General features: G+C 43.9%; 3 protein-coding genes and 1 pseudogene across 3 annotated transcripts in view; 2 read left to right on the top strand and 2 right to left on the bottom strand.

Annotated features, from left to right (window-relative positions):
• Positions 1 to 3,014, bottom strand: part of LOC115815678 (reticulon-2-like) — a 7,778-nt gene extending 4,764 nt beyond the window's left edge. Inside the window, exon 1 of the mRNA XM_030778648.1 lies at positions 3,002 to 3,014. Coding sequence (XP_030634508.1) covers positions 3,002 to 3,014 — 13 coding nt within the window. The remainder of the gene's footprint in view (positions 1 to 3,001) is intronic.
• A 1,206-nt stretch (positions 3,015 to 4,220) lies between these two features.
• Positions 4,221 to 8,753, bottom strand: LOC115814990 (reticulon-2-like; annotated as a pseudogene).
• A 3,540-nt stretch (positions 8,754 to 12,293) lies between these two features.
• Positions 12,294 to 16,025, top strand: ppm1na (protein phosphatase, Mg2+/Mn2+ dependent, 1Na (putative)). Its single transcript, XM_030777456.1, has 6 exons — positions 12,294 to 12,699; positions 13,095 to 13,666; positions 15,202 to 15,319; positions 15,458 to 15,572; positions 15,702 to 15,765; positions 15,996 to 16,025. Exons 1-6 carry the CDS (start codon positions 12,294 to 12,296, stop codon positions 16,023 to 16,025), a joined length of 1,305 nt encoding a protein of 434 aa, XP_030633316.1.
• Positions 16,026 to 18,662: 2,637 nt separating this feature from the next.
• Positions 18,663 to 22,684, top strand: LOC115814991 (4F2 cell-surface antigen heavy chain). Its single transcript, XM_030777962.1, has 8 exons — positions 18,663 to 19,029; positions 19,388 to 19,552; positions 20,008 to 20,108; positions 20,419 to 20,496; positions 20,676 to 20,731; positions 20,924 to 21,119; positions 21,918 to 22,037; positions 22,295 to 22,684. Exons 1-8 carry the CDS (start codon positions 18,663 to 18,665, stop codon positions 22,682 to 22,684), a joined length of 1,473 nt encoding a protein of 490 aa, XP_030633822.1.

Below are 22,684 nucleotides of genomic sequence, written 5' to 3' on the forward strand. Positions count from 1 at the left end.
GGAAGTGTATGGAGAGAGACGAGCCGTGACAGAGTAAGGTTTTAGGAACTAGTGGCATTAAAGAGAGAGCGTACAGCTCAACATGACTCAGCCTAAAACACGGAAAAAGACCGAGTCAACGCTTCCGGAGGCAGCGGAGCGGGAACGGACAAGGCTGACACATCCGCAGGGTGTATTTATTAAAGCCACATTTAATGAGAGAGTGCTGATGAGCAATGGCGAAGCAAAAAAAAAAACAAAAAAAAAGCTAGATTTGGAGCGAACGCGAAGTACAAAAATTCAGCCGACACTTCAAAACAAAACCGCGTGAGACGCTCTTCCATTTCCGGCTTGCCTTTCTCACGCTCAACTCTCAGTGACAGCTCACTGCCTTTCCCTAAAGAAACACGTTTTGGCTGAATTTCGGATCCTCCCTCTTGCAGCCCAGTCAAAACGTGATGCCTGATTTTCAAGATTTGCTTGGATATCTCACCACTGAATACATTAGCCTTTTCTTTCTTCCTTTCTTTTTAATCTCTTATTACAGCTTTGTTTTTAGGTTGTCCCTTATAATACAATTATAAAATAGTTATTGGTCTCACTAGCCCTGATGAAAGAATATACCCTTTTACTTGCAAAGAAGAGTACCCCCTGTTGATCCTAGAATACGACAACAAACAGAGCTCCTGCTTGCATCTAAACTTGCCTTGATTTGCCTCTCAGTGAAGCCCATTGGCTGACGCGGCAGTTGAGGCTTGAGGTGTTGTGACCAATCAAAATTCACATCCACATGCACACGGTCATGTTTAGTTCTAAAGCGCTGGACGCTTAAAGCCAATCAGATTTAAGCAGAATCAGATTGTCAGGGGACTCAGACTCAGCTGCCCATGAGTGAACAACGGTGTGGCTCGGCAGGTCTAAATATAACTTGAGTGGGACGAGCGGAGAGTCCAGAATTTTAAATGAGGGTACTTAAAGCACCTGCTGACAGTCCTCAATCCTGTATTCTAAACCCCCAACCCCACCCCACCCCCCCCCCCCCCCCCCAAAAAAAAACCCATCCGCCCAACACAACCTGCTTGTTTTAGGCTTACAGCTGATCTGAGATCAGCGGAAAAAAAAAACATTTCGTCTATATTAGTTAGGATTAGAAAAAGAGGCTGATGGGGAGGCATTGGCCACTGATTCTGGTTCAGCTGGGGCAGACTAGGAGAGCTCAGGACTGCCTGGAGCTCGATAGAGAGCTCACTGTTCTGGCCTTACGCCTTTTCTTTCCCCCCAGTCAAACCATTTCGGCAGAGCCTGTGTGTCATTATCAGACAGGCTACGAGGGCTGAACAACCTGAAGGCTACTGTGCGGTATTCATTCATGCTAATCTTCAGTCATTTTCGTCTCTCAAGGATGGTCATTTTCCTTTTTCCTCATAGAACAAAAAGCAAAATGATTTGTAAGCAAAAGGGGATAATTTTGCAAATCAGGCAGACATTACTTGAGCAGAGCATCCAATTCATTTTTAAGGGATATTCATAAACACCTCTTTTTTTTTTCATATCAGTAATGCCATTAAATACTCTGGACCTTTTTCCTCAAAGTCACCACTGTCTGCCTTTCACACAGCTACAAGCACCCAGTTATGAAAAAACTACAGGAAAAATGACAACAAAAACCAACATTACTTATGTACAAACCTAAAAGACCGGTCTCAGGGCACGCTATCACTTTCCTGTCTTTGACAAATCAAAGATGTCCAGTCTTGGGAGAATGCTCTCATACGGTATTCTTCCAAGACTATAACAATATCGCAATCCACTGAATTATGAGTAATGAAAAATTCCCATTCATCAATGGGCCTTCAGTGACTGACCATTGACAGGTGGGCTATTTATAGCCGTTAGCGACTGTAGGCGTGAACACAGCCTTGGCACTCACCTGTCTATTGTATGAACAGGTGGCAGCTTTCAAAACGCTAACTTTAGCTAACACACGTCAAAGCTACTTATTTCCCACTACATATCTGTTCATTAAAGAAAACACACACACGCAGGTGCACACACACACACTCTCTCTCCCTCTCTTTCTCACTCACACGCACAGTAACCTCAAATTAAATGGACAGGAAATAACCTCATATCAAATGGAATGTTCAATTTGCTGGACAAATGAACCAGTAGAAATATTTTGTTAATCCGTCTTAATAATCTATTCAAAATTCACAAAAAAAGGGGCATTTCCTTTCTATGTAGAAGGTCTGCTGCAACTTTTTTGCTTATTGTATTTAGCTCTTAAGACCTGATGACAGCAATGAATAATGGAACATAAAAATAGTTCGGTAAGCACGGACAGCGCCAAGTTTCATTAGCCCCCACCAAACTCATATACATCCACCCACACACAGAGCCACTCTGTTTCCCAGTCAAATCTACACAAGCAATGTACCAAGGCAACGTATGCAACACACACCATTTTGCTCTCGTACACTTAATCTCAAATTCAGATGAAATTCAGCAACTGTTCGCTGAGCATAAACCCAAACTCTCATTCATGTGACACCTTAGTTGATCGAATATCGATAAACCCAAAACGTATACAGGGAGACTACTCAAACAAGCTCCAGCCACTACAAACCTTTACCCCGTTCAATGAACCAACCTAAAAACTATTGCCAGTCTTCATTCATTTTATCGTGTAAAATGGCACACAGAGCTAATCAGACGGAAATCCCTGAACCAAACCTTCTGCCAAACAAACCCAATCTGTAAAAATATGCAAAAAAATTTAAAAAAAAAAAAGTCCTACTGAAATGCTCAGAGTTCCAGTGAGAAGCGGCCGCTCAAAACCCGATGAAGAGACCCAGTGAAACAGGATAGACCAGAAGAGCAACAGACGGACGCTCCCAGCGCTCCGGTCTGGACCAACTGGCCTGCAGCTCAAAGTCAGAGCTCAAATTTCCCTCTGCTGACAGGAGGAGCGCGATTCCAGACCCCCCGACTTTTTGTGGAATTCAAGGGGGTACCATCTCACCTTTACTGGTCATTTTGGTGAGTAGTGTCAGGGGCTATTACTCCTCTGGCTGTTCCTCTGTCTCCCTGTTCTCTGTCCACCCCCTTGGAGCTGTTTACAGCCAGCACTGCCTAGTCAGCAGGGCACAGAACTCACCAGCCAAAAATACACTGGCCCAATCCCTGCCCGCCCCCCCTTCCAATGAAGAGACATCCACAAGCGTGCACACACATGCACGCACACACACGCGCGTGCACACACACACACACGTGCACACATGCACACTCCTGCACACACGCACACGCATGTACACACACACACACACAATTGATGCGGATGACCATTTTTAAACCTTATACTTCTGCATCTCACAGGCAGATGTAGAAACACAAGACTAGGGGGCCTAGATGCAAACAGACCAAACGTGGGCCTAGTAGTAAGTTTGTGTGGGACAATGTGGGATATAATGTCTATCTAACTGAATAAGAAACACTTGTATTCTGTCTTTCGGCGCGTAAACACCTATACTTTGTCTTTCTAGTTGATTCCACAGCACACCAGTTAGGCCATAAAAGATACATGCTATAGCTTTTGCTATATGAAAGATACGATGAGCACAGTGCTGTTTGTCATCCCAAAAGGCACCCTAATTTTGCAGTATAACTGTCTATACATTTATATAAATATAAATGTCTTTACTGAGAAACATCCAACATGCATTAGCTATTACAGGCCCATCAAAGGCAACTGTCCATCAGCCAAGCAGCAGGCATCATGCGGCTCAAGTCTTTCAAGTTACACTCCTGACCAAATCCAACTAAAGCATAAACAAGGCACAAAATAAAATATTACAGAAAATAAAACAAATGCAAATCTTTATGTCAAACCAATATCTCTACTGGATGAATAGCATGGTCAGAAGGGATAAAAGAACATTGTCTTTTCTTTGGGGTCTGGCTGCTCTTGACGTAGCGCTATTAAACAGAGTAGAAACTATGCCGCAACAGCGTAAGCGGCTCATGTGCCGGGCGGGGGTGAAAGAGCGCATCCATGGGTTCTTATTTCTGACGATTAAAACCCAGATTACCAGTGAAAATGCGGGACATTATCACCATATGCGGGATGCCGGACAAAGGGTCAAGATGGTGTACAGTACAACTCAAAGCGGGACGCCTGGTCACCTGACACAAGACGGATGTTGAAATGCAAGATTCCAAGAAATCACAAAATCACAAAGAAATCACAGATCCAGCTGAACAACAGTCGCAAAGATTTAAAATGATTCAAACATATTCGTGTGTTTCATACATCGCATAGAGAGGTTTTCAGGTTTTGAGCATGCCTGTCTAGTAATATGAGTGGTCTATCCTCTCGCAAGTAAAAGGAAAAAAGGACCCCGTACTGGGTGGCTCAGTAAGCTCTGTTCATCTTTGCCCAAGTCAATGGAAATCCTTTTGCAGCCTGTCTCCATGTCAGCCATTTTGGCTCCAAACATGGCCCCATGTTGGCTCTGGCCATGAGTTTCCTTAGTGTCAGATCGGCACGTGTCAAAGTCAACAGGCAGGTCTGGAATCCATTCAATACAATTACCTAATGATACCCCAGAAAACCCCAAGGGACCGTCACCATGGTCACTGAATTGAGCAGTCTGTCTTGGACAAGAGCGCTAGGTCTCACAAGTGTGGATTTGGTATTCTCTAAAAGAAACCCGGTCCTCTGTCTCCATGTGGATTATTGATTAATCGATTAACTTAATGTTCTTTATTGAGTATGAAGCACCATAGTATGTCTATACAAAAGCCAGGTCGAAAGGACACATTAGTGCTGAGTCAAATAGAAAAAAAAGGAAAAGAAAAGAAAAGAAAAAAAAATTCAGAACAGCAGACAGAGCAAAATGTGAATGGATGTAAAGGGTCATACAAGAGCGAATCCAGACATGCACACCGAAGGGATACGCGAACGAGCAGGCAGCATGCCAGGAGAAAAAAAAGAGCATACATTACTGCTGATCTGTGTGATCTACCTGCTATCTGAATGTGTATCGTCGGACCCTCTGATAGGTGGAGAGCGGAGAACCACTGCTCGCCGGCCGGGTCTTCCTGAGTGTTTCGACCAATAGGAGGGCTCGATGATTGTGATGAGCGCGATGTCTCCTCAGCCTGAAGGGTGCATGGGGTTTCCGTGGCAACGGGGGGCTCTGCCGACACGTCAAGCGGTGTCACTGCAGGGAGTACAGTCATCCTTACGTCATCTCAAATTCAGCCCAAACTGAATGATGATATCATCGTATTTTCTCTCCCGGGAGAGACAATTTATTCTCTTACGGGAAGAGAGTCTGGATACAGGTTTATGGCTTAGTGTGAAAGCTGTTTTTGTTTTGTTTTTTTCAAAGGAAAGTTCAAACACTGACAGGCTTCTGTAAAAGTGCCTTTGATACTAATAAGTACTTTGAAAGTGATCAAAACAACTGTCTTTTTTTGTGGTTCTCATTCTACAGTTCGTACCTCATGAGTCCAAGAATCACATGATAGCTTACTCTAGAGAATATGGATAAGAACACAGATATTTACAAACATTTTCACAGAATATGTATTGCTATACTAATTATCTAATGATATCTAATGCTAGGGACCATTTGCTTTACTAAAGCTGTTAACCGCTGTTCAGCTTTTATTTGTCTCTGTAAAAGACCAGGTCATTTCCTTATTAAGACTGCTGTGGTGTGTGTGTGTGTGTGTGTGTGTGTGCATGTGCGTGTGTGTGTGCGTGCATGTGTGTGTGTGTGTGTGTGCGTGCGCGTGTGTGGGATATAGATTCTACACCACTGGCTGTTCACTGCCCACTGTGTGTGATTCATACCATCATGTCACTGTCAGAAAATATCACTCAGACGTGGCACTGATACACACATGCACACACACACACACACAGACAGACACACACATACACATACCTTGACCTCCCCTTGGCTTGACAGAGGAAACTCAATGAGTCATTAAATATTCTGCACTTCAGCTGAGACACCCATCCAATGTGTGTGTTTCCATGTTTGCATTATATAATAGCAGTATTTTCTAGAGCAGTCCTGGGAGTTTCAAGGATTTTCATCCTGAAGTGTTGTTAGGTATGTCGTACACAAAAATTCAAATCTTTCTTACTACACCTTTGAGTATCAGTAAATGATCTGAACACATACCAGCCAAATGATCACTATATAAACAATGGTTGTTAGGGACATAAATTTAACAATAATAATGATAATAATAATAATAAAAAATAGACTGCATTGGAGATTATGTCTATGCCACGTGGACCTGGTTACAGCGTTAGTAACCATACCTTCCTGACTGTCTGTGAAGCTTTGTTCCTGGGTGCCTGAGGTCTCCTCCACGTCCCTCTGGGTATCTTTGTCTTTCTCCTGAGCTTCCTCCACTCCCCTGTCCTCCACAGAACGCTCTAATGTCCTTTGGTGACTCTCCAGTAGCTGAGGTTGTGGAATTACCCTGTTCGCCTCTCCCCTGCTTTCCTGCTCTATGTCTCTGGACATAAAGAGATGGGGGTCCCATTCCGTCACGGGGGAGGAGGAGGGGGAATCTGCGGACAGCAGGGTCTCTACGGTGTCCGCGCGGTTTAGGGAGGCGCGGCGGCCCCGCGGCGGCCCCGCCCTGCGGCGGCCGGACGAGTCTCTTCGGGACGAGCCCTCGGCCTCGGCGAAAGCGATGTAGGAGAACGTGAGCTCGAACGAGTTCTGCCTCGGGGTCCCCCAGACCGAGGGACTGCTGGCCCCCCCCGTCTTCGTCGTCGTAATCCTCGGTGCCATCCTCATCCTCGGACCACTCCCGCGCCGTCTGAAGCTCCGGGAAGTCCGACTCCTCATTCCCACCTGAGAAAGAAAGAAAAAAAGAAAAAGAAAAAAACGACCCAAAATAAGCTTAGAACCAAAATTCAAGTCAGAGAGTTATGTAACCCTCCATAACTATTACGGATAATATACTTTACTTTTAAATTATTATAATTGCCTGTGAAATGCTCCGGCTACTGTAGCAAAAATAACAGTGGGAGAGTGCCTCCCTTCTGTGTGAAACAAAAGATCCCTAATGGGGGATTTCACAATCATTTGAGACTGTTTTCCAGCGCACATCGTAGTAAGTTCTCTGTTGAGGACTAGATGTTTTTTTTCTCCCTCTGAACGAAAGGGAAATCTCAGAGTCTTCCAATACTGGAATAACAAAACATTTTGTCTGTTCTAAGACTCCACACTCAAGAATAATCAGGAAAAGTAATACTCCTCCAGATTCTACACACACTTCAAAATCATAATCGATCATTGGATGTGTGGTGTTGCTAAGGAGTCCTTAGATGCATGGCTCACATATTCTTTGAGTATTCATATTCTTATACCTTGCATCAGAATAGAGTGTAGCAGACCGCTTGACATTATTTAAGCAGCTTTAAACATAAGTATAAGGTGAATATGAAAGATTTTGGTGTTGTGACTAATATGAAATGAAGGTATGGAGGGAAAAACCTTTCAGTCAGCCATTCTTACCGTCAGTGCAGGGAGGGGTGGAATCAGGTGTGGAGCTTAATGCTAGTCCAAAGTGATGCTAACAAATGACAGATGACAGGCTGCTAATGTAAGTTTAGACAGGACTGTCAGAGAACACAAACAAGAACTGTAATCCTGACCAGTGGTATAACACTCGTTATTTGAACCCGTAGAACACAAGGTAATAAAAGGAATAAATTCAAAAGCGCAACACTGAACAAACCGCGCTTATGCTTCAACTTAAACAAAGGTGTCATTTGTATGGATTCTGCGGTTTTAAAGCATTTGCCCTCCTGTGTGTATAAGAGTGTGCAGGGGTTTTTTTTTCTTTTTCTTTTTCTTTTTCCTACCATAAAGGAAATCTAATGTGATATACTCATGAGAAAAAAAGATGCTATCGGCCAAAGCTGTGCTCTCCATTCATAGAGAGAGAGAGAGAAGAGAGAGCCACTGCAGATGGGACAGGCTTTCACAACATTAGCCTGAATGTTGGCATTAAATGACCCAGCCGTGGTGGACGCAGATGAGGATACCATGGAGGAGACGTAGGCCACCGTAAACACACATGCACACGCAGACGCACAAACATACAAAGAGGGTCAAAAGAGACGTGTTGTGGCCCGTAAGGACAGACAGCACTGAGGCGCTGTGAACACGAACGAAAAAAACAAAAAAAAAACCATCCAGCAACACCACAGCAACACTCAGCGCTATTGCTTTTATTTAATCACTTTCTCTCTCTCTCTCTCTCTCTCTCTCTCTCTTTCTCTCTCTCTCTCTCTCTCTCTCAAAGAAAATAAAGCCCGAGTCAGTCACACATGCGAGGTTAAACGTTCACGTCACTATGATTAGTGCTTTAGAGCATACCGAAAAATCCCCCCACTGAATCAGCAAAACAGAGAAATAACAAAAAGGGTGACAGTCAACTTTCACGATGCATCCATCCATCCATCCATCCACTCATCCATGCATCCATCCGTACACCTCAGAGACCATGTGCTGATCATGTTGCAGAGAGAGAGACAGGGAGGGGGTGGAGTTGGAGGTGGGGGGGGGTGCACAGACAAATAGGAAGTGCTCATGGCTAAACACTATACACACACACGCACACACACGCACGCACACAGAGAAAGGTGCGGACAGAGATTCCACAGATGAATGTGCACGCCCAGAGAAACAAAAGAACCACTCACTGCAGTGTGAAAATCCTAGAACCTGACCCATGCTCCATCAAGGCACTGCTGGATCCATCCAGTCCGGAGTCCCCCCCTTAAACCTCACCTCCTCGATATTCTCTCCTCCTCTGCTTCTCTCAGTCTCTCCTTCTCTCCTGCTCTCTCTCTCTCTCTCTGGCTCTCTTCCTCTTCCTCTCCCTCACACTCCTCCTCCTGCTCACCCTCCCTCTTTCCCCTTCCCTCAGCACAGCAACGCTCTTTCTCTCTCTCTCTCTCTCTCTCTCTCTCTCTCTCTCTCTCTCCCCCTCCCCGGGCGCACCCTCCCCTTCGCTCTATCTCTGTGGTCATGTCGGCCCCTCCCTAGTGCTCTCCTACACTGTCTCTCTCTCACTCTCTCTCTCTCTCTCTCTCTCTCTCTCTCTCTCTTACTCATCCCCATGTCAACAAAAAGACTGCAGGCAAGCAAGCAGACGTAAGGTAGAGACGGAGGAGAGTCAGAGGGCTGGGGATGCTAGCGTGGCTATCAGTGTCAGTGTACATGCATATGGTTACCAGTGTCAGAATCAGTGTACATGCATATGGCTACCAGTGTCAGAATCAGTGTACATGCATATGGCTACCAGTGTCAGAATCAGTGTACATGCATATGGTTACCAGTGTCAGAATCAGTGTACATGCATATGGTTACCAGTGTCAGAATCAGTGTACATGCATATGGTTACCAGTGTCAGAATCAGTGTACATGCATATGGTTACCAGTGTCAGAATCAGTGTACATGCATATGGTTACCAGTGTCAGAATCAGTGTACATGCATATGGTTACCAGTGTCAGAATCAGTGTACATGCATATGGCTACCAGTGTCAGAATCAGTGTACATGCATATGGTTACCAGTGTCAGAATCAGTGTACATGCATATGGTTACCAGTGTCAGAATCAGTGCACATGCATATGGTTACCAGTGTCAGAATCAGTGTACATGCATATGGCTACCAGTGTCAGAATCAGTGTACATGCATATGGTTACCAGTGTCAGAATCAGTGCACATGCATATGGTTACCAGTGTCAGAATCAGTGTATATGCATATGGTTACCAGTGTCAGAATCAGTGTACATGCATATGGCTACCAGTGTCAGAATCAGTGTATATGCACATGGCTACCAGTGTCAGAATCAGTGTATATGCATATGGCTACCAGTGTCAGAATCAGTGTACATGCATATGGCTACCAGTGTCAGAATCAGTGTACATGCATATGGCTACCAGTGTCAGAATCAGTGTACATGCATATGGCTACCAGTGTCAGAATCAGTGTATATGCATATGCACTATTGTGCATTTGTCATCCATCCATCTGTCATCTTTCAATGGGTCCAGTTGTCATCTGTCCGTCCAGTTAATTATCTGTGTTAAGTCTGTTCTGTCTTCCCTCCATATTCCATAAACCTACGCTCTGTTTGACTGTTTGAGCATGAGGGAAAGCCTACACGCATCTGAGAATGTGTTGCATTTACACAGTCCTTGTATGGTAATGCTATGTGTCATCCTAACAGAGGTGTGTGTGTGTGTGTGTGTGTGTGTTCAGCTGCAGTACAGTTGAGCCCTAATGCATCAGCTACAGCCACTCTCTCAAATGAGACTGGTCACATGATCTCTCAGTAACAGCATCTCTGCCAACATGAACTCACATTCTTTAGTTCAAATAAGGATAGGAGGTGACACGTATGGCATTCCTTACTCATCGAGATATATGTAATGTTCATTATTTCACGACAGTAATACTTTTTGCAGTGTACTTCTCAGTATCCATATGATGTTCCTATCATGAACAACTCATTTAGTCAACATTACTTACGGAGAGTACACTTTACATTAAAGTTATTGCCCATAAGAAAAATACATTGTCGGTAAGGGGTAAATCACATATTTTTTTGTTTTTCTTATGAATCAAAAAGACTCAAAGGAGATAACTCGGTGACCAAACCATTAACTTGAGCACAGTTCATGCAGATTGTTTCGAGGCTGGATGAAGCACAGAAACTGTAATTTTCTGCATTTGGATTTAGGATTATTGTCATATCTGGGATCGTTATTATTGGGATTTAGTTGTAATTAGGGTTATAACAGAACATTAGATAATACATGCTAGGGGCAAAGAATCCAGGAACTTGTTTTCGTTCATGGAAACATGACAGGTTTCGCTCATTTCCATATGCAATGACTAAATATTATGTCACACATGTGCCACGTTCGGATAATGCATAGTCTCCCGCCACCACCGCCAGTTACCGTATCCAGGTAACCAGGTTTCCAAGGAGATGGTCCTGTTCTGTTTCAAGATGAACTCCAGACCAAGGTTAAGACTGTTATTTCTGCCCGGCTCAGAACAGAAGTCACAATACTTAACCACATTAATCCTCAGGACCACTGGAGAACTGGGCCAGAGACCTCAAATAAGCATGAAAGAATTAGATTATTAAAATTAAAAAACACGTATAAATGAGCATTAACGTCATACATATTCCTTCACAACGTCCAAGAGGATGCGTGGAAAAAAAAAAGATTTGCCTTCAATGAAACTATTCCTCAAAAAAACACTGTGGTTTGGGATTATGTTGCTGAACAATAAAAGATTAGAGCACAGTTGTAGCCGTGGTTTGTGTTGTTGTTTATGTTACAGTTGCAAGGTTGGAAAAAACATTTCTTTAATTTGTATTTTTATATTTGAATTATAATATTTTGGCATAAGGCAAACCTTAAAGACAAATGGATTTTTAAAATGAGCTGTTTAGGGTCAGATGGCTTAGTGTATTGCCAAACTGTCACGGTAAAACCACTACAGTGAAACAGTAAATAATTAATGACATAAATGACCTATTCAATCAAAGCATTCTTTAAAAGTCCCACGCAGCTAAGTTGGACAGTTTATACATCCGAAAAGTAGCTTGTTTGGAGGAACAGTGTTTGTGTATGGATTATGAGCAGTTATTGTTTATTGCTGTATCATGCAGTCTACCTCACACCATCTGTCTTACAAAACATTGACAAGGTTCATAGTGTACGTGGGTGGACATGTGCTAATCCAAGCTCATTAGAGTACAGTGGATTAGCAAGGAGAGTAAAATAGAAGGAGGGAGAGAGAAAGAGAGAGAGAGAAAGAGAGAGAGAGAGCAGGGAGGGGCGACTGAATGCAGAGATGAATGGACAGGACTAGACTCGACCAATCACAGCTCTGCCAGGAACATGAAAAGACCTGGTAAGTCAGGTCAATGTACAGACACACGGTGAACCCAGAACAGCGGATAATACAACCGAAGAACATCTCTCGGTGAACTCAAGAGGAGCCCGAAAACATCCTGCCTGGCTTTACAGAGCGAAAGAAAAAAAATGTCCCCAGCTAACAGAACGTGAACACAGAGACCCAGGGCCTTCAAACACTACTGTCTATAGGGCCGCTAAGACATTGTTCCGTCTGATTCGTCTGTCTGACCGAGCGGAGGCGCTGGACCTGCTCCGGAGGAGACGACTGAGGAGGAGAACGAAAAGGAGACCAGGCAGACGCTTCGAGAGGAGGATAAGAGTGGCCATGCGCACGGCCCGGCGCGCCAGCACCATGGAGGTGCCCTCTTTCCTGAGACAGCTGGCCCGAGAGACGGAGAAGATGGTCACCTTCTTTTTTAAGGGGGGGCAGAGAGAAAAGACGGCGTCCGAGGACGACGACTTCTACGACGAAGATTCCATCCCCAGCCCTTACCTGGAGCGGCCCAACCTGGACAAGGACACGGCCGAGGGGGGGTCCAAGTGGGGCGTTAACTACGGCATGGCCAGTATGCAGGGCTGGAGAAGCCAAATGGAGGATGCCCACACCTGCATGTCAGAGATAAGCGAAGCGCTCCCCGACTGGAGCTACTTCGCAGTGTTTGACGGGCACGCGGGTACCACTGTGGCACAGTACTGCTCCAGACATCTGCTGGATCACATTCTAGCCACAGGTATACGCTCGTATGTTTTAACATTCAAATATAGATGTTAAACAGATGACTTACATTCAGTAGAGACTTGAGGATTTTTTTTTTGGTTCGATGTTGTAGAAATAAAGTTATAAAACAGGTTCAGTGTCTTGAGATCTGCCTTAGCTAAGTTAGCGCTATAGCAAAAGTCACGTTTTAATGCACTGTGGAGGCTAATGTTTTGCAATAAACTATGATAACGTTTACAATATTATTACGTAACCCCAAAAATATTTTCGATTCTAATTTTTATACGATTTTGGGATCTTCTAATTGATGAGCACTACTGATTGGTTCAATGGTGTGTTGAGGAGTCGACTGAGAAGGCGATTGAAGGGCAAATTTAAAAAATTGCTTGTACCTGCATCTTCCACCAGGGGGCGTCACAGCAGAGGAAGACGCTGAACAGGTGAAGGAGGGCGTTCGAGAGGGCTTTTTGGGCATCGACCGCCACATGCACGTCCTGGCCCGCAGCGAATGCTGGGACCGCAGTGGTTCGACCGCGACAGCGGTCATGGTCTCGCCCCAACACATCTATTTCATCAACTGCGGCGACTCGCGCACCTTCCTGTGCCGCAACGGTCAGGTGGTCTTTCACACCGAGGATCACAAGCCGTGCAACCCTCGAGAGAGAGAGCGCATACAGAACGCGGGCGGCTCCGTCACGTTGCAACGTGTTAACGGCTCTTTGGCCGTCTCCCGCGCCCTCGGCGATTTCGACTTTAAGGAGGTGGAATGGCGGACGCAGACGGAGCAGCTCGTGTCGCCCGAACCCGAGATCTACGAGCTGGAGCGTTCCCCCGACGACGAGTTTTTGGTCGTGGCCTGCGACGGGGTCTGGGACGCCGTCGGAAACGAAGAGTTGTGCGCTTTCATACGCAACAGGCTCCAGGTGTGCGACGACCTGAGAGATATCTGCTCCCAGGTCATTGACCTCTGCCTTTATAAGGTGAGTGTCTATAAGGTGTACTACGCAGGGACACGATGTGAAATGAAACGCAATGTTCGAGATATGGTATGGACTCAGGACATCGTTTGGTGTGAAGTCAGAGTTTTGATGTAAGGAAACAGCTCCCCTTAAACGACCCTTCCCGGGCACCAAATGGATTGCTATGCTTCAGTACACGAGTCCTCGGTTTCCAATAGATTCTTATCAATGACTGCAGGCATGTGTCCTTACATGTATGAATGAGAACAGGAAGCGCACGTAACCACATTATATGACGTTATGTAACATAATATAGGTCCACGTCACGGGTCAGCACCGGGAAGATTAGGACAGCAGCCGTGGTGTCAACTTGACCCGTTCCAGATGAAGATAGTCTGTGCTGTAAATAGAGGGATTAGCAGAGAGAGAAGGAAAGAGAGAGAGGACCCAGCCTTGGGATTAAGGCCGGGACCGTGACAGTCTAAGACACAGGGCCTTCTTGTAGTACTAGCGTAGAAATGAATGACATAAACCCAACCAAAATGGCTCCCCTCAATTCATTAATAGTAACTAGACCAAAACGCTCTTAACTCACCGGAACAGAACATACAAACAAAGTAATATAAATTCCTTCACATATTACTCAGTTGGTAGTTTTCCACTGTGACACCATATACTATTGTCCTGTAATGAATTATTCAGATTGATCAACTGTAAACATATTAACATTCTTCTGTGATGTCACAATATCCTTCAGTTACAACCAGGATACAAAAACTGCTGATAGTCTTAGTATTCTGCTCTGATATCATCACATCACAACAGCGTACACCGTCATATAAAACAAACTAGCACATTGGTACACTAATATGATGTCACCACCTTTTCAACACAGTAACGTATAATACAAAATAATATATGAAACAAACCGTGCTACCAGCATAGTATTGTTCTCAGACTTCACACTGAGTTTTCGTAAAAATGATTTATGTCAGAATCTTTTTTCCTTTGGAGGCTGACTGCACTGCATATTCTAGGTCTGTCCCTGCTCTAAAACACTTGCCTCAGATGATGACAGGCACTGATAATTAGCCGGTATGTTAAACTGGATGTGTTAGCGCCTGTGGAGACATGAGCTGTTTAGCGCTCTGAGGCTTCAGATGCGTTGTTTTTCTAAAAAGGCCGCTCCATCCCACGACGCAAACCGTCAGACTGTGACCCCTCGGCTTCCGGACTTTTCTCTGACGTCGTAATAAGGCTTCCCCCTTTGTCTCACATACATCCCTGTGTTTTTCTCCTGTATTTTTATATCTTATATATTTATAATTTAATATGCATTGTTTGAGAAGCTCTCTCTTGGTTTTAGAACCCAGATACGAATGATTGATTAATCATCATTTTGATGAACATTTTAAAAGTGTGTTTGATCCTTAAACAGCCCCATGTGAGAAATCAGCGTCTACGGTTCAGATAAGCTAGTCTAGTGACAGTCAGATTTGGTCTAATTCTGTTTGGGATAACAGACATCACAATTTCGTCTGTCTTGCATCATACAGGGAAGCCTGGACAACATGAGCATCATCATTGTTTGCTTTAGCGGCGCCCCCCAGATTTCACAGGAGGCATTGCAACGGGAGGCAGAGCTAGAGCAACTCATTGACCAGAAAGTCGAAGGTAATTTTCAAAAATGTTTGTTTTCTACGAGATCACCCTGTGTTGACTTCGATATTGTCAAAAATTCTATCAGCCACTATAGCATATCTAAGAATGATAAACACTGTCTAAGCCATGTTCCCCTTTCCCTGTATGTAGAGATTATTCAGTTAATCAGATCTAAAGATGAGGAACCTGACCTGCTGTATGTGATGAAGTTCCTGACCAGTGAGACAATCCCCGGTCTGCCACCAGGGGGCGGTATCACGTGCAAGTGAGTAGTCAAGGTTCATCAGCGCTGAACATTTTTATGGATTCTGAAATTATGAAAAGATGCAGCACATGACTGTGCACAATCAAAAAAATACATTTTAATAATTCTCTACCCATGGTTCTTTTACAGGAGAGATTGTATTATTTCTGCCTACCAGAAGTATGCAGCTCCTTTTAGGACCCAGGAACCAATGGTTTGTATAGTGAAAACTGGATGACTGTTTTGCAGATTTGGTAATTCATATAGAAAATGACAGAAAATGTTTTTTTGTTAAACAGAATGCATTGTGTGAATGTTTATATGTATACATATATACATAGACACATATATACATACATATACACATACATAGATATATACACATGAGAGAGATTTGGAGGATATTTTTGCATTATATACTAAAAATATGTCAATGAATTTCAGGACATTGGCGGCTCAGAAGATTCAAACTAGAGATGGTTCCCTTGGAAACAGAGTCACAATCCTTGCATTGCCGTGGTTACGGATAACATCTTTGAGAGCGAAAGTTTTTCTTTTTCCTTTTTTCTCATTGGCTGCATGAGAGAACCCAAGTTAGTGCCACTGAATGTGTAACAAAGGCAATTTCACTAATCTGTTCAAATCTCTTCCACTTTTCTTTTTTGGGAGAAAATGTAGTCAAAATATTATTATTGTCTAAGACAGGAACAGTTATCTCAGCAGAACACTCATTTCCAGAATTCAGTAAGATAGCTCCGTACTCCATCCTCTATTAGAAACTAGATCGTTCACACGGATACCGAAAGCAGTGACTGATATTTAAAATTAAAAGGAATAGTTAAAATCAACACTGATCTTGGCAACCCCATAAAAAACAAAACAAAGAAACAAAAAAATGAATCTTATTCTATGAAACTACCCACCACACAACCTCTAGAGTAACCTGTCTGTTTGTTCAGTCTCTAATAATCAGTGTAGTTTTGTAAATAACACAAAGATGTGAATACTGATTTAACTAAACATGTTACATGACCTTAACATTACAACATGCTGCCTTACTAAGCTTGTGGTAGCTGATGTAACAGTAAAAATACTCAGTCAAAAATTCTGATTAACAAAAATATACATACATACATACATACATAAAAACAACACACACACACACACACACACACACACATACACACACACAGAGTGCAGTGCAGTGTGTGCAGTGTTAAAATGGCTTCAAGAACACTGTATAAAAGTTGTCATATCAAAACCTTTGACTACACATCGCAACAACTCTTTTGCGCACTTTTTTGCACAGAACATTGTGACATCATTTTGACAACATGTATATTTTAAAACGACACTTCATCAGTTGCAATTTCTACATGTATTTGTGGTTTTATGTATTGGTTTATTTTAGGAATTACAGTCTTAACATTAATACAGTAAAAAGGAATATATATATATATATATATATGCATGCGTGTATGTATGCATGTATATATCACATGTACCATATATATATGGTTTTGTGCATGTAATAAATTGTATTTGATCGCAAATGGAATATTAAATATATTGCATATTTCTCGTATGGTCCTGTAAGCCGAAATCTATTTGGTACATAAAATAATAACATAAGTGTGCTGTTATTAAAATGAGATACTGGACTTGCATATGAATCATCTAGCAGAACTCAGTTTCATTTTTCTGTCCAAGATACTGTAAACACGTGCCGACATAATGGTATTTCGAGAGCCACTCTCAGGTCGGATTCCACCATTCCCTCCTGTGTATGAGCATTAATAAAAGGGGACAGGTGCAAGTTAAACGGCCTATCCGGCCTAGCACCTCAGATTGTTGGCAAGCAGTGTTAATGAACATGACGACATAAGGAAAGTAGAGTCGAAGAGGTCTATCGTCCAAACCGCAAGGAGCGTTATCTATAGAATGTGTAACTGAAGTGCGGGACCTACTCACACCTCAGCACTAATTGTTTGGGTCCCGTTTCTACCTTCATTATTTGGAGCCAAAGACAAAAAACATTTCACGGGGTACAGCAGAGCTGCCGAGTTAGATCGTCTAGACACAGTGGAGAAGTTACAATCAGCAAGCTTACAATTCAACATAAAGTATTCCCCATCCGCCCGCCAAATCGAGTAATTTCGAACGATTTTCACCGATTGACGTTCGCCAGGATCTATAATTGAACTTGGCAGTGTCCACTGAAAGTGAACGACAGCTGGGAGCCATCCAGGTGAGGAAATCGTCATTATTCGGTGAGATTCAAGAACTTTTAAGTTACTACCAAACATTTTCAAGATACGACTAATCACAAATGCATTCTGAAATGGCCTTTCAGTTCGTCTTTATCATTGTACAGACCAAACAAACATGGAAAATAAATTTTAAGATAAATGTAGGACAGATAGTTGTGTAATCAGAATTTTATATTTTAAGCAGCCTAAGGTGATCATCTTTTTTTTTTTACACTGGACACGTGTGCACTTTCTTTATTTATCATCTATCATTCTAATCTAAAACCTATAGAAGAAAATTTACAGAAAGTTTTGCATATAACTGCGAAGTGATCAGTCGAATTTGGTCAACACGTTTGGTGGAAAACAAAATATTGGAAGGTAGGCCTAATACCATAATTGAAAACGGAGTTGCTCCTGATATCATGTATTTCAGCGTATCATAGGCATATGCACTTTCAGAACTATCAAATGCTGGCACGGAATTTACCGCTAATCAGTAGATTAGCCAGCAGCGAGAGGTCGTATCGTGGGATAGTCCCGAGTAAAAGATTCGTCATGTGCTCTTTGAAGAAACTTATGTACTTCATTGCAAGATTCTTTCGTGACGAAAGTAAGTCCGGAATATTGCGGCACTGACTCGATATATTAATAGCTACAAACGTAACTAATGTTATCTGAAGGGAATTGTATGTATTATCATTTTTGCAGGAAAACACGTGTATTCGTGATTGTTGTTGAAGCGCTTGTGGCAAATTGCCAAAAGTGTTGTATCAAAACAAAAATACCGTTGGATTTATTGTTGGTGATCCCCCCCCCGTTTCCCTTTCCAAACCGTCAGAGAGAAACAATGCCCATGAAAATGGATAGCGACCCAGGCTACGGCAGTGTGGCGGTAGGAATAGGCCCAGGACTGGCAGGCAGTCTCGAAGGGTCAGAGACGGTGCCTCTGCTGATTCCAGAGGCAGATGAGAGCCAGTGGAGGCCCATGACCAGAGAGGAGCTGGAGCAGGCCGCGGGGGGCCCGGGGTGGAAGAAGCTCCGGTCACGGCTGGTCCTGCTCTTTTGGCTCAGCTGGCTTGCTATGTTGGGCGTAGCGGTCGCCATCGTCGTCCAGAGCCCACGTCCCGTGGCCCCGCCTCTTCACTGGTGGCAGAGAGAGCTGTTTTACTCCTTGCAGCCGGCAGTGTTTATGGATGGGGACGGTGCAGAAGCAAGCAGCATCAGCGGTAAGGAATGGCGTGACCGAAGAATCGAAACGCCTGTTCCTCCTTAGCCCTGTATGCTCTCCATTTAATGACTGTGTTCCTCTTTCTCCCCCTTTACATTCTCTCTCTCGCTAGTCTCTCTCTCTCTCCTTCTCTCCCCTCTCTCACTCCCTCTCTCTTTTGCTCTCTCTCTCTCCCCCCTGTCTCACTCCCTCTCTCTCTCTCCCTTCTCTCACTCCCTCTCTTTCTCTCTCCCTCTCTCTTTTGCTCTCTCTGTCTTCTCTTTCACTGTCTTACCTTTAACTTTGTATTGGATATCACATATCCATAACAAGTGAGGTAGTTAAGTGACTGCATGCTCTCCCTGCCGCATCTCTAGCGGTAGCCGAGCGTCTGCCCTACCTGAAGTCGCTTGGGGTTGGGGTGATGATTTTGGAGGGCGTGTTCCGGTATGATGTCTCACCTCCAAATCTCACAATGATCGACGAACACTTGGGCACTTCATTGCAGTTCCAACAACTCATTATCGAAAGCCACAAAGCAGGTATATATACCGTTACTTACACTCATTATGCTTACCCTCATTATTCAGTATATTAGAAAAATCACAAAGCATGTTCCCCTTACAGAGAGTCCCTGTGGGGTCCTTTCTTGTCAGAATGCTTTGACAAATTGACAGATCTCGTGTTCTGCAGGTCTTGTTTGCGTGACTGTTAGTTCCTTTTGAACTCTGTAATAACTCTCCTTAACCCGTAGATGGCGCCATCTAGCCACATGTCCACAGTCTGACAGAATTATGGAGTACTGTGTGTACCCCCATACACCACCTGGTCCCTTCTGTTGCTATGTTGTACAACGTGAATTTCCATCAGGTTTAATAATATGCATGTGAAGGTCAAAAGAACACGTCACCCAGTTAATGACAAGGTGGTGGAAACATTAGGCGTCGGTGTGACTTGCTCTGTGTTTGTAATTAAGTGTGGAATATGTGTAAACCAGGCATTAAGGTTGTGCTGGACCTCTGTGAATTGGATCTGTTCAGTGGACAGGAGCCAGCCAATGAAACTGATGGTTTGTCTGATGCGTCAGGACACATACAGGTGGGAATACTATAACTCTAATGATAAGTCCTTGGCACTCCCATTGACCTCTCAAAAAAAAAAAAAAAAAAAAAAAGAAAAAAACAGCAAGCGCAACATTGGACCCATCCATCATTACATATCCTCATAAAGTCTGTGACAGAAAAAAACGCGTTTGTTTTCCTTTCACCGTCTGTTTTGTTTGGCATTATTTTGCTCGATGTCATAAAACATCGCCTTCTGAATGTGCGTATTGATGCGAGTTGTCTCACCGATGTCTCATCGCGTATTGTGCTCGTTACCGATACATGTTTACATTTGTTTTTCCCAGTATTCGCTGAGGTACTGGTTGGAACAGGGCGTGTCTGGATTCGCGATATGCGACGCCGACCCTGCTTTCTCTGAAAAGGTGAGGCAGTTTTCCCCAAATTCTCCAAAGCCAGTTTCCCTACGTTTCCTTGTGCTAGATAAACAAGCCTATATTCTGTATTCTGTTTGGCTTTAGTCTTGACGCAGGTGTCCTGTCACCTTGATTGAACGTTGTGCTTGCCTTGCATGTAGTGGTTGGGCTCTACTCTTGCCTTTCAGACACTGACTGAATGGAGACTGTTGATTCAGGAGTTTAACACTAAAGATGACGAGAGGTAATCCCCGTAGTTGTGTTTTCTGGCGGTTTTCCCTGCACTGATTCATCATGCCTTTCAATGGCCACGTTTAAATTGGAATTCTCACTGTTTCATGTGCTTGTGAGACGCGACAGTGGTCCTGTACTCGGGCGTGTATAGCCGTACGTTATGGTGCAGTCCCTCAGTTGTATGTTGTCCATTTGCTGTGAGGATTGTGATGGTGAGGCAGATGGGAAAGGCCCTCCCGGCGTTCAACGCGTCCGGCCCGGCTGTGAACGGTTCGCTTGTGGAGCTGGTCACAAAGCCACTGCTGCCTCCTTCACCGAACCCTCTGTCTGCCCAAGAGGTGGCGAACGCTATGGAAACGAACCTGCAAAAACCGCAGGAGGAATGGCCGAGCTGGACCGTAAGGAAACGTCCTCCGTTCTTCGAATCTCAGCATTCAGTCTGTTTGTTTGTTTGTTTGTTTGTTTGTTTGTTTGTTTGTTTGTTTGTTTGTTTGTTTTATTCATCCTATCTCATAAATACAATCAGTACTGCGTAACTGTAAGGACTGTAAGGAGATGGGTGCCATTCTTAAAATCTCAGTATTCAGTCTGATTTATTTATTTATTTATTTATTTATTCATTCATTTGTTTGTTCCTTCTATCGCACGACTACCATGTGTATTGCGTAACTGTAATCAGGGCATGTAACTAAGACACTGATGTCATAAAGAAAACACTGTCGCTTTTCAAGAGAGCCAATGGAATGTTTAGTCTCACTGAGATCCATGAATGCTTTCTCTCGCAGTGGTTACTTCCCTTTGGTGTTTTTAGAGCGTCTTTTTTCTTTTTTTTTTCCAGTCATCACTGTGCTGGTCTCTTAAGGGCCATCACCGACAGGTGTGTAGTGTTGTTTAATGAGTTACGTGCTGCTTCGTCTGCAGAACAGCGGAGCCCAAATCCAATCCTTAAAGGCCGTAGTCTGGCCGTTTTTTTTTATGGGTTTTTTTTTTGTTTGTTTGTTTTTAACATTACTCAAGCACTTGTTTCCAAGGTAAAAAAAAAATCACCTTCTGTTTTAAGAGGTGTAAATACAAAAAGCAAGAGAGAGGACTATGGCCCTCTGTGACTGGATTTTGTTAAACTCCGCCCCACAGTCTGTCCCAGTGGCTTGGGATCCAGTTCAGTATCTCTCAGCTGTTATTTATGTCTGTGACAGGTTGGTGGGAAAGCGTCATCAGGACTTGAGAACATTCTCATGGTTCTGATGATGACGCTACCTGGAACTCCCATCATAAAATACGGAGAGGAGATCAGCCCAAGTCAGGTAAGTACCAAAGTTAAGGCAATATGCATGTCATCTCGTCGGTTTAATGATTTTATTGCTGAAGTTTGAAGAAGTGCCTTTTCTGGTTCTCTGTGAAGAACGACACCGGAAACTTGGTCGTCGAAGGTTTACCGCACGGAGAAGGGTCTTCACAACAGGTGGGGGGACCTGCACGTCTTGGTCTTTTGGAGAAAACTAAAAGACAACAGCAAAAAGAGGTTTTTTTTTTTTTAATGAAGTCTTTCTTTCTTATACATGGTCTCTCGCAGATGACGCGTCCCTTAGGACTTTTCCAGTCGCTAAGCAGGATGCGAGCTCGTGAGGAAGCCCTCCGTTTTGGAAGCTTCACCTTCCTCCCCTTCAACGCCACATCGGTCGGCCACGGCACACCCAACGCCACCGCCACCGCCACCGTGGCTGCCACGCCCCCACTGGCCTTCCTGCGCTCCTGGGGATGTGTTCATTTCCTAGTGCTTTTTAACCTGGGCTCTGTATCCCACACGCTGGATCCCGATTGGGCGCCCAGTTTGCCTGAGGGAGGGGTTTACGTGACCAGTACCGGATTGGACCGGCTCGGTTCCGTGTCCCTGCAGTCCATGCAGCTGCGGCCAAAGGAAGCCGTCGTCATTAAACTATTTGAGACAGGAAACGTCTCCTAA

This window comes from Chanos chanos, chromosome 6 (genome assembly GCF_902362185.1).
Source record: "Chanos chanos chromosome 6, fChaCha1.1, whole genome shotgun sequence".
NCBI lineage: Eukaryota > Metazoa > Chordata > Actinopteri > Gonorynchiformes > Chanidae > Chanos > Chanos chanos.

Coding starts and splice junctions, on each gene's coding strand:
- ppm1na (XM_030777456.1), top strand. CDS start 12,294: ATGCGCACGGCCCGGCGCGCCAGCACCATGGAGGTGCCCTCTTTCCTG. Junction 13,667..15,201: donor TTGACCTCTGCCTTTATAAG/GTGAGTGTCTAT, acceptor TGCATCATACAG/GGAAGCCTGGACAACATGAG. Junction 15,573..15,701: donor GGGGGCGGTATCACGTGCAA/GTGAGTAGTCAA, acceptor GTTCTTTTACAG/GAGAGATTGTATTATTTCTG.
- LOC115814991 (XM_030777962.1), top strand. CDS start 18,663: ATGGATAGCGACCCAGGCTACGGCAGTGTGGCGGTAGGAATAGGCCCA. Junction 20,109..20,418: donor ATGCGTCAGGACACATACAG/GTGGGAATACTA, acceptor TGTTTTTCCCAG/TATTCGCTGAGGTACTGGTT. Junction 21,120..21,917: donor AGGAATGGCCGAGCTGGACC/GTAAGGAAACGT, acceptor TGTCTGTGACAG/GTTGGTGGGAAAGCGTCATC.